The sequence below is a fragment of the Pelodiscus sinensis genome, chromosome 4, assembly GCF_049634645.1.
Source record: "Pelodiscus sinensis isolate JC-2024 chromosome 4, ASM4963464v1, whole genome shotgun sequence".
Taxonomy (NCBI): domain Eukaryota; kingdom Metazoa; phylum Chordata; order Testudines; family Trionychidae; genus Pelodiscus; species Pelodiscus sinensis.
The window spans coordinates 123,624,878-123,636,939 of record NC_134714.1 but is presented as its reverse complement, the minus strand read 5'-3'; the positions used below and the strand labels follow the sequence as shown (position 1 = coordinate 123,636,939).

The 12,062-nt window shown below is 44.1% G+C and overlaps 1 protein-coding gene across 2 annotated transcripts in view; it reads left to right on the top strand.

Annotated features, from left to right (window-relative positions):
* Positions 1-8,499, top strand: part of PTDSS2 (phosphatidylserine synthase 2) — a 61,904-nt gene extending 53,405 nt beyond the window's left edge. For both annotated transcript variants that reach the window (XM_075928340.1, XM_006131647.4), the window contains exons 11-12: positions 1,341-1,526; positions 6,034-8,499. In XM_075928340.1, the coding sequence (XP_075784455.1) occupies positions 1,341-1,526; positions 6,034-6,196 (349 nt within the window). In that variant the 3' untranslated portion in view covers positions 6,197-8,499. The remainder of the gene's footprint in view (positions 1-1,340; positions 1,527-6,033) is intronic.
* The last annotated feature ends 3,563 nt before the right edge of the window (positions 8,500-12,062 follow it).

The window sequence follows — 12,062 nt, the reverse complement described above, 5'->3', positions numbered from 1 at the left end:
GATGGTTCCTAAGTTCTCTGCCCCAGTACAGAGGAGAGCAACCTAGAGGTATTCTAACTTTCACTAGCTGGGAACGGTCCCAAGGGACCATGCACCATGTACAAATAGCAAGAGTTTAGAGAGCTCCAGCCACACTCTGGCCCATACCATACCACCTGCACCAGAAGCTACAGGAGGAAGGCATCAGCCCTATAGGCCAGTCAGATTTATGGATGACTTTTGCTCCTTGTGCACTGCCTAGCAGAACAAGGTAGAGACCATCCCAAAGTATTGTGTGTGGCCGCTGAGCTTTGTCCTTTTTCCACACATTTAGTGCTCCAGAGGAGCCCCAGCAAGGTAGATGCTCCAGAGGAGCCCCAGCACGGTAGATATTATGACCAATCTAGAAATGCCTTCTGGGCAGGTGTCCCAAAGCAGGCATCAGCTTTGAAAAGAATTGCTGAGGGGAGCATTGTAGCCATCCTGACCTGTCATTCCCTCAGACTTTTGTAGCTTTCTAGTTCCTGTTCTTCCCCAGGCGGCTTCCCATCTTCTGCTACTCTGTGCTGTGCTCCCTGGTTGTTTCACATAACAGCTTGAGATGCGCTCAGAGTGGATGACCATGGGAGGTCTGGGCAAAGGGAGGGAGCATGTAGGGCAGTGAACACAGAATAAGGGAAAAATCTAGTGAGAGAGGCTATTCAAAGAAACAGCTCTCCAGTGCATGATTTAATAAAGAATAATGGTTGATTCTTTGTATGATTTTTGCCTCTGCTTTTTAACAAGAGTCAGAGTGGGAAGGTGTCATAAGCACAATTCAGTCATCTCTGTTAGGGCTTTCATTAGTTAAATTAAGTTCTGACTTTGTGTTGTGGGTCACAAAGAGAAACTTCTGTTTAGAGAGAGGCTATAGAAGATGCTGATAGAAGGCTTGAAGATTAGCTGTTGGGGGTAGAAGGGTACAGGAAGGTGTCTAGAAATGTGTAGTGGCAGTGTCTGTAGCTGTCTCATACACCAGGGATAGTCTTTTTGTTTAATTTGTACAGTGCCTCGCATAATCCTCATCCTTTCCTTGAGTTTCTAGGCTCTCTGGTGATACAGATAATAATCCCACAAGTGTTTTAAAAGGATATTTAGGAAATGTTTCAGGATAGTTAGATTGTAGACTAAAACATCCAGTGCAAAATGTCTTCACAGCAGTCAAGGATTGGTTTCACTCCAGTCTCTTAAATACTACTTCTGCACGTGAAATGGGTTAGATTTAAGATTATGTATTCCTGTCCTCCCTCGTATTTTTAAAAAGGTATATTGCACTGCACTTTTGCTACTAAAATACTAATCACTTAACCTCTCTGTTTCAGTAAGTTCCATAAGAAGTTGGGTCAACAGGCATGGCTAGTTGCTACTATCACAGTCACAGAGTTCCTGATTGTTGTGAAGTATGACCCCTACACCCTAACGCTGTCCCTTCCTTTCTACATTACCCAGTGCTGGATCCTGGGAATCCTACTTGTGCTCACCTGGACAATATGGCGCTTTTTCATTCGGTAAGCAAAGGTGATAGAGCTCTGATTACAGTGAGCGCCATAGTACCAAGACCAGGCTTAGCCAGACGACATGAAGAGAAGCTTATTGTAGAACGAGAGACTTTCAAAGTGTGTAGTTTTCAAACTCTATATAACTAGCGGATGTACCTGGCATAGCTTGGGTCCATAGCGCAATTAAGCTTTGTTTTTTGTAAATAAAAGGAAAAAGTACATACTTTATTTAAATGATTATATTTTTGAAAAATACAATGTTATATGTATGAAGTTAACTTTTATTTTTGATATCTTCAAACAGGTATTGTTAAAATTTTTTCCATTTTTAGTAATTTTGTAAAATGAGTGCCATCAAAATGTAGTTTTTTCTTCATTCCTATAAACTCTTATCATTCTCTGTTTTAACAATAAAAGGGCTATAATCAGTTTCATTTCTAATAACATTTTCTTCTAGTTTTCAAATCTTAAGCGTTGATTTAGCTGAACCAAAACAGCAATACTCCAGATTTCTCCATTTTATCCCTTTTCTATAAGGTTTATTGAAAAACAATGCCTTTCCAGGTACACCCAATTATTCTGCTTCATCTTGGTTCAGTCTCTTTCAACATTTGCTCAGTTGTGTCAATTTTGAGGCCTGCACTTGATTTGGTAATTGTCTCTTTTCTGTTTGGTTTTATGAGAAGAAATCCCATTCCAGGCACATCCCATTTTCCTGGCACAACCAAACCCTGACCTTGCTTTAAGATATAAGACTAAGCTGTATACCAAATTTGGTGGTCCTGGTTCTTACTGTTTAGAAGGAATTCTTGAACAGACAAACTCTCTAAAATATATATACTAGATTTAGCGTTTTCAGGGGAACACATCTCTTACCAACATCTTATTGAAAATGTGTAATATCAAGCCTATTTGTAAGATTTTATTAGTCTTCAGTGCACTTTATCTGCAATGCTTGACTCCATTTAGTACAGTTTAAATATAAATGTAAACAGAATCCTGACAGCCAACATATAACTGCTTGTTTTAAAGAACTTGGACTAGATTTCAGATTTCTGGTTAGATGACCCTTACACATTGGTGTGTATTTTTGAAGTGAGAGCCAGCTGTATATATCAGATGCTCAGTATCCCATAGCCACAACTGTCACAAGTCATTAGAGAATTTGGATTCCCAATTTGAGATACTCTACTTTCTGAAAACTGGGAGTCTTTAAAAGTAACCCCCTCTAAAAATCAGGACTCTTCAAGACTTCTCAAGTTGGGTACCCAAATTCACTGATGAGTTTTGAAAATGTTGGCCTATATTTTAGACCATTCAGCTCTGTTTCAACAACTACTTTGTGACACTAATCACAAAGTCTCATTTGGATGATCAGAATGCAAATATTGTCTGAAATCTAAGTGATGAGACCATCATGGTCAAAATGCAAAAATGGCTCAAATGATTTTTATGAAACATAATAATAATAATTAATAATAAATGATTGTGTGGTGATCAACCACTGGAAATTTCAGCCTATACGTAATTTGAGAAGTTGCTGAATTAGCTACTGAAAGTAGGGTGTTAGTTTAAAAGTACAATCTCAACCTGAACAAAAAACTCCACTAGCTTAATACCCAAGATATTTACCCAGACTCTGTATATGCCTATGCAAAATATATTGTATGAAACATAAAGGGAGTGTGGTTGTAAAGATGGTGGTTGGCAGACTTAAAATTTTCAGGATGATAAACGTAACTTTGACGACAGTAGCAGGTGTGTACACATGATATATTGATTTTATATCAGGCCTGGGCAGGATACAGCCTACCAAGCCACCAGATCCATCCCACAGATGCAGCAGGGAGCCCCAGCCACACAACGCTCAGAAACACAGCTGCCGGGCAGTTTCACTTTAAAATCTGAGAGGCCAGAGAGAGGAAGACTTTAGGAACTGTTCCTGCCCCCGACACAATCCCATTGGTCGGGTTTTGGCCTGAAACTGGCCAATGGGAGCTGTATGTTTCAATAACAGGCAGCCAAGAAGCACCATGCTCCCTTCTCTCCGAGACTCGTAGTTATTCACAGAGCACATGGCTGCAGCCTGTGTGGGGATGGGACAGGCAGGGATGCCGCTTCAGGAAAGTTCTGGGCTGCTGGCTGGTAAGTCTCCTGGCCAGAGACTGCCTTTGGCACCCCAGCCTCTCTCTCTCCCAACCCTCTGTCCCCTGCTCCACATACCCAAATCCTCTGTCCCCCTCCTGCACCCGTATCCTCTCCCAGATCTGGCACCCCCGTTCCCTGCCCCAGATCAGTCCCCTCCTGTCCTAGCTCACAACCCAATCCCCTGCACCCCCTCCTGTACCTCTATTCCCTACCCTAGGTCACAGTCCAGTGCCCCTTCACCCAAACTCCTTCCCTTACCCCAAGCTCCCTTCTGCGACTAACCTCCATCCCAGACCCCACACCTGATCCATTAATATCATGGAAGAGTAAGGCCCTTGACCACTTTCCAAATTCTTGGAGTGGGGCGCACCCCCCCCCCCATCAAATTATTGCCAACCCCTGTTTTATGTGCTCTTGACCACTTGCCTAGGTGGTAGGGTCCCCTTTCAAAAGGCTACAATCATTTTCACTAGCGGGCAGAAGGTAACCCAAGCTGAACTGTTTCTAAGCATAATGGGCAATTCCCTCAGCATCTACCTTAGTAGCAAGAATTCTCTTGCCATATGTTCTTGCTAAAATATCTGAATGCAGAAGCAAGACAGACTAGTTCGCAAGTACTTCCAGCAGGCAAATAGACAGGGATGTGTTACTGTGTGGGCCCGGCAGACAGTTTTCCTGTGTGTTGTCTGGAGAAAAACACATAGTCTGTATTTTCTCCATGGAACTAGCCTCTAGTATTGTCACTAAACATCTGAAGGTGCATAACTGCCTATTGGTATAGTGCCCTGGCAGAGGAAATGAAGATGGTAAGTAAGATCAAAAAGTTAACTAGCCCAGGAGTGAGGAGACCAAAGAGAGAGATGCCTTTATAAATAGGGATGTAAAAATGCATTTAAAAATGTAACACTGTAACTGCTAAAAATCGTAGCAGTTACATGCGCTGCGGGCTTTGCAGTATGAAGCTTCAATAAGCTTTATACTGCAGAGCCTCCCTGGGAGTGGGACCAGCAAGGGATTTTGCTGCAGGCTCTGCAGCCAGCTCCCTAAGAATGGGACAGGAAGCACTTTCTGACCCTGCTCCCATGAGACGGTGTGTAACCTGTGATGGAATAGGGAGTGGCCCAGGCTTGCCATAGACAGAGGCTGCTCTGGTGGTCCCCACAAGGCTGGAATAACCCCCTGCCCAGGACAGATGGAGAGCTGCTCCAGCCTCTAGCAGTTAACTGGAACAGGTAACCCTCACCCATTAAGGATGAGGCTTTACCAGTTAACCTTTTACATTCCTAGTTATAAGAACTGTGCTATTTTGCTGCTATCCTGGCTCAGTTTCCCCTAATTCCCTGGCGCACAATCTAATGACATTTGCTCAGTTTGGGCACTATTTGAGTGTGACAGACTCCACCAGCCAGTAGAATAGAGGGAGTTTATTGCTTCTCCAGGATACAGCACAGCATCGATGTAATCTGGTTACAAGGCAGGCTTAGGATGCCTCAGCTCCCCTAGAGATGGGGAAGACTGGTCCCCTAAATTCCAGACCCTTCCCTAGGCTGCCTCCTTCATGATCCCAGCCAGGAAGACTCCCCGTCTCTTCCAGCCCTGCCCCCCCAGCCAGGGCTGACCTCGCCCTACTTCTTTTGTTCCGCTCCCCGGGAGGTAACTGGTTGGACAGGTTCAGAGCCCCTTGCATGACTCATCCCCTGCCCTGCTGGGCCGTGCTACAGACAGCAGCCAACGGAGGTCATCCATAGCCCACCACCCAGCAAAGCAACCAGCAAGGTACCCACACTACGTCACAGCAGGTTACAGAGATTACAAGAAAAGTAACCCTGAAGTATTTATATGGAGCCAATGAGTGTAGGTAAAAGACACAACAAAGAAGAGCAGTTGCATGCTTATCTATTTTTCTAGGCTGCAAAAATGAAGGGAAATAGCATGTTCAAGGGTAATGCCTACTGTGGCTGAACTCCTTACCCCTATCCTAAACCCCTACTCATTTTACATATCCCAACATACTCTACCAGTCAGTGCATGTGGTCAAAGGAATGAGACCAGCCTGTGCATCAGGTCTTACATGGCAGCTGCCCCTTTACAGTTTTACAGAATGCAGCCTGTATTCATTATGCTTCTGGACAGGTGATAGCAATTTGTAAGAACTAGCAATAAATGTTGTTAAACTCTTTATCAACTGAATCCCTGCCCTTACAGAATAAAGGAAGTCCTTAGAAACTTAGTGCTGTAGTTTAATCAAAATGAGCCAAATTATCTGTGTCGTCATGATACCAGGATGTATTTGTCCAGTTATTTGTATTGTAAATCTAAACTGAAATGATTGTTTAACTCAACACACACAATTTTGTTTTGTTTTTAGTGATATTACCTTGCGGTATAAGGAGATCAGACGACAAAAGCAAGAGCACAAATATGAAAAGGACAAATGTGTAAGCAATGGTGATGGACATTCTCCAGTACCAGATGAACAAAATGGGAACAAACTGAGGGAGAGAAAATTTTTAATCCCAGCAACAGACTAAGTGCTAAAAGAATAACCTGTAAAAATCAGCTTGTTTGAGTTGCCTGTCAACCTTATTCTACCGAAAAAGCTTCCATTGTTTACCCAAATCTGAAAATCTTCTGGGGAAAGATGTCACCATGGAGAAAGGTGGAGAAAGACTACAATTGACAGAAGTCAGAACCTACACTACTGAAAAAGAAGGGATCTTTGCATGTGTGTTATGAATGTGTCTCTTCCTTGCAAAATCAAGGATTTAGAGGAGTTTTAAAACTAAATGCAAAGGGAATCCAGTGATTCTATTTCCAATGCTTCATGATATTTCAGTTTTAACACTGGTTTGTGGGGCATGAGGAACACTCATTGTGTGGACTAAATATACATGGCACTGAACAGTTTTGTATTTCTGCTGAAACTACCTTGAGCTGTGAAGTAATTATGTAACGTTAGTTTCATCCACCTATTAGTAAAAGTTTAGGGACAGCAGCAAGATGAACTTGGTGATGTGACTGGAGTGTGTGAACAAATTGCATAACTTGCACAGCATATATTCAGTATACCATTGTTACAGCCCCTGTAATGCTGGGGTTTGCTGCCTTTCTCAAAGCTAATTTGCATTACCATGATGCAACCTATGACTGTTTTGTACTACATCATAGCACTGATTATATAGAAAACCCCTCCTGCTGGTTCTTTTTTATCCAGGTCATCTCTCAACATAATCGAAGTTTAGATCAGAATGTTAACCTCCTTTCGTTACCTAATGGAGTAAAGTGTATTACAAACAGAAAACTTAATTCCATCAAGGTCTTAAGTTACCTGCATTATTTTTCAGAGCTTGCCAAGAGAGCTGCACTCTTGGTTTCCGCTGTGAAGGCAGGTAAAGTTCTGCCATCTTTCAGAGCTGTCCTGTTCCTTCCAGTTCTAAGGGTGATGGTCTAGTAACTGTAAGTGGACTGGGAAATGTGCATTCTGCAAACCACTTGCACAATAAACGACACCAAACATTTGCTGTCCTAACTGACAAAAGAATCAGGCTACCTTGATCACTTGTGGCCCTTTCCTGAGTGATGGTGCTGCATATACCTACTGTTGCCAGCAATACTATGTCTCAGAACAGAATTGGAAAATTGGTGTTCATTTCTAATGTGGCTGCTCCTAAAATGTATTAATCACAGTACAACATCAGTTTGTCCCTTATTGTCCTGGACACAGGCCTCTAATGTAACTGAGAACTTTAACCACATCATTTTTACTCTAAAAATATAGCCGCTTACTAATCATATTAAACACTACTTTTAAGAGAAGCTTATTTATCAAGAAAATAATATAAATACAAAAACAGAGTGAAAAGTCTGAATTTAAACAGCTTTGCTCTCAAACTTTCAATGGTAGCTGAAGACGCTCAAGCTAAAGCTTCTGTCTGCAGCGAAGCACAAATCTTGGACCCATTTTGGGCTCATACTTGAATGACAAGCAAAATGTGTCTCTCTCCCATGTTGATGGTAATATACTTTTAAACACTGCGCAGAGTAGAATCTACTTGGAAAATTCTCCAGTGTGTGCACCTAAAAAGTGCAACAAATGAAGCAGAATCTACGGGCAAAGGAGGCAGGGTCGGTGGAATACAGAGACTGCCCTTCATGATGGTGAGCGGTACATTGAGGGGAGGTTGATCAGTATGAGGGGTCAGATGAGGCTGCTTCCTTGATTGTGCATAATGTACTGTTGTGAGCCCTTTCTCAGCTGCTGTCAAACTCTAGGATTTATCTGCTGTCATGTGATGAATGCTATGGCTGTGTAACTAGATGTTAACAGATTCTTAAATGGATAAATGCTGAGTTGAGCAGATCATGTATTTGTAAAACTTTTTCCACCCCGAGTAATATTTTTACACATTCAAATGTATCCATACCAGTCTTAACAGCTAACTGACTTTTAGTGGGTAATATTAGTGTACATGTGGTAGTGTGGTCCTAGGTGTGCCAGGCTCAGATGTGTATCTTTTCATTCAGTGTTTGTGCTTGGTCACACCATTGTCCCTTTTCTAACTTGTCTTTGAGTGCATAAACATTCCTGTTTCCTTTTCATGATTCTGGCAGGTGGAGTGGGGTGAAGTTGGCATTTTATTCTTTTTTTCCCCAAGGACTTTGATATGCAAAGTTGAAGGAATTATGGAAAATACCCACTTCCTAATTCTGAAGCTGGTGTACTAGTCAAAACATTAATTGGTGTCTATCTACGTTAACTTAAACGTAGAGCTTTTAAAGTTACAGGCTGGATAACTGAACAAATAAAATGTTTGCTGGTGTATTCTTGGTACAACCTGTCTGTGTTTTACTTTCACTCTCGCTATGCAGTTGTATAGCTAATAGGACATAGAATCATAGAACACTAGAACTGGAAGGGACCTGCAAGAGGTCATCAAGTCCAGTCCCCTGCCCTCATGGCAGGACCCAGCACTGTCTAGACCATCTTTGGTAGATATCTATCCAGCCTGCTCATAAGTATCTCCAGTGATGGAGAGTCTATGGCCTCCCTAGGGTGGTTAAACTCTGAAATAAATTGCCTGTCCCTTAGGAAGTTTTTCCTAATGTCCAAATACAAACACGTCTTGTGCATTTGTTTCAGCAAAAAGTGCCATTAGATTTACTGCTGCATGTAACTGGATTTTGGACAAGTGGTGCTTAGCATAAACTGATGTTCTTGGTCACACTTCATTCAGTATGGCAGTCCCTCACCTTCCCTGAAAGGTAACTAACATTGAATGAAAGGGCTCTGACTTAAAAGATTTTAATCACAAGGTGAAACAACCTGCGTTACTTTAAGCTTGCTAAAATTATTTCATTTTCGTATTGCTTCCCTTGGGGGACATTTTGCACTGTTGGTGAGCTCTGGCTAGGAAGTCTAACTTGGTTTTAGGAATCCCTGATAAAGTAAGCGGCTATACCCCTGAAGCATGCAGGCAGGCAGCAGTGCGACAAGTATGGTGCTGCCGGGGCAGGCAGACCGCGTACCACTCATGCTCTGCTGCTGCTCCACCTGCCCAGCTGCAAAGGAGCTGGCATGTAGAGGGAAGGAGAGGTGCTAGGCCCTTCTGAGAAGTCCACTAAAGCGAAGTGGGACATGAAATAAGAAAGGCTGGTTGCCCCTATGGAGATGAGGAGGGAAAAACCTACCTCCACTGCCTTTATACATCCCCATCTTATCCCATAACTTAGTCTGATGGTCCCTTGTAGAACTTTGATATCCTCTGAGAACCTACATATGTGTTTTTTCCTTTGTCTAATGATTCACTGTGGCTTGCCCTGGAAATCAGGTATCTAGGACCAGATGCTGTCTCCAGAAGGGAAAAAATGCAGGTGAGTAACAGCAAGGCTGGGTGGTTGTGCAAAACATGTTGAGCCCATGTTATTGAATGATGTGCAAGCTGGGAAGTGGACACTACTGGCAGTACTGCCAAGAGTTTCCCATTTACCATTAGAAACTTAGAGAATCGGGGGTTTCTTCCCATTCCCCAAGACTACAGCGAAGTGGACTAAGTACCTGTGGGACTCTGCAAGGTTGGGATGTGTGGCACAAATAGCTTCCTCTAGAGGTCCCATCTGCTAGTGTTCTCATTGCTGGCTGTTGGCGCCTCAAGATGGGGCCCTTGGAACTCCCAGTTCTTAAAGATCTTTGATGCCTTGTTCTTCCTTGTGCTTTCCTTTCAGTGCCCAATAGCTCCCTCTTCCCCAGCCTTCCAGCCATTGAATTAAAGCTTTGCAGCAGGCTCATAGACATGGTCACATTAGAGCGGACACATCCAACAGCGTGATAAACCATGGAAGAGTGGTGGATTCTCCATTTTCAGAAGCCTTCCAATCAAGACTTGAAGTCCTTTCTGGGAGATACACTTTAGTCAAACTATTCACTCCCTATAGGAGTAACTAGGTAAAATTCTGTGGCCTGTTCATACAGGCAGTGTGACGAGACGCACCAGGTCTTCAGGCCCCCTGCTGGGACTTTTTTTTTCCCCCTCCCTGGCTAGCCAAACGTGCATTGCAGGCAGATCGAGGCATCGCTGATTTTGGCCACTCTCAAGAAGTGGCCCACAATTCCCAGGCAGCCTCACTGATCATGAGTTTGGATATGGCTGCCCTGCAGTCAGGTGACCATCTACCTGCCCAGCCCGTTTTCAAGCTCCGCAATATTTAAATCCCATTTCCTGCTGCCTGAGCACCTGGACCCCCAACCCTCCCCGGCTGGCTCAGTGTTCAGTAGTCTCCTGGGCTGTGTCTAGACTGGCCGCTTGAATTTCCGGAAAAGCACTGACGAGCTCATGTAAGATCGTCAGTGATTTTTCCGGAAATACTATGCTGCTCCCGTTCGGGCAAAAGTCTTTTTCCGAAAGACTTTTGCACAAAAGGGCCAGTGTAGACAGCACAGTAGTGTTTTACGCAAAAAAGCCCCGATCACGAAAATGGCGATCAGGGCTTTTTGCGGAAAAGCGCGTCTAGATTGGCCATGGACGCTTTTCCGGAAAAAGTGCTTTTCCGGAAAAGCGTCCTGCCAATCTAGACGCGCTTTTCCGGAAATGCTTTTAACGGAAAAGTTTTCCGTTAAAAGCATTTCCGGAAAAGCGCGTCTAGATTGGCAGGACGCTTTTCCGGAAAATCATGCCAGTGTAGACGTAGCCCTGGTGTCTTCCCAGGTGCCCATGCCTGGCTATCGCACCAAACTTTTCCCTCACTTGGACTGCTGCGGAGCTGCTGGATCCAATCAGTGTATGGGGAGAGGAGTCTATCCAGTCCCAGCTGAGAGTGACCCATAGAAACTGGGACACGTATGAGCACATTTCTTAATCCTTGTGTGAAAAAGGGTATGAGTGGGACGTGCTGCAGTGAAGATTAGAAAATGGAAAGAACTCTATTATAAGTCCTGTGAAGCCAACAGATGCTCCAGTGCTTCACTGAAGATGTGTTACTATAAAGATCTGGATGCTCTCCTTGGTGATGATCCCTGACTCCACCGCCAAGAGCCTCAGGGATACTTTGTAGGGCAAGGAGGCAGGACAGACACAGAGGGCCTATCCTGGAGAATGAAATTGTAGATGAGGAGGTTGAAGTAGGCAGGGACCAGAACCTCTCTCCCTGAGTCACCAAGTGCTTCTGGCAGCCAGGAACTGTTCTCCACTGCTGACAGACATAGCCAGTTTGAACAACTGCTTTCCAGGGATCAGGAGGATGAGATGCCGGAGTCACATTCCCTGCTTGTGGAGTGCAGGGCTGAGGGCATGGAAAGTGGGAGGCTGCCTGTGTTTGCGAGCTGCATGTATCTCTTGGTAGCTAATCGATACAGCCGAGCAGCATGTTGATGTCCTGATCTCAATGGAATCCTGCTGGGAGAGTCTTTTGGAACTTTTCTGGATACTTATATTTTCTGCCACCGACTCCATGGCAGAGCAGCTTTCTCCCCTCCTGCATTGTGGGACACTGTCCAGTACCGTTCATCAATCTGGTGCAGGAACCAAAGCAGAACCGAGGTGGGCAGCATGTGGAGCAAGATGAAAGCCACAAGCCTGGAGCAGTCATGCCTTCGTTTCCTTGCTCACCCAGAGCCGAGAGATGTCTGCCAAGGTGATGCCTGCCTGTGGAGAAGTGCGGCATAATCAGCTATATTTCTGCAAAGGGAATCTTCTAGCCCCGGTTGGAATTTTTGCCCACATGCACAGCGGCCCGCCACTCCCACCGCCTCGCTCTCCATGATCACAGTGCTTGCCAAGATGTCCCTTGCAAGGGTCAATGGGACAGTGAGTGGCAATGTTGGAAAAGGGATTTGTAAGTGAAATGTTACAATGTAGGCGTCTATATAAACAGCCTTCCTTTTCTGCTTTATGCTGAAAGCGA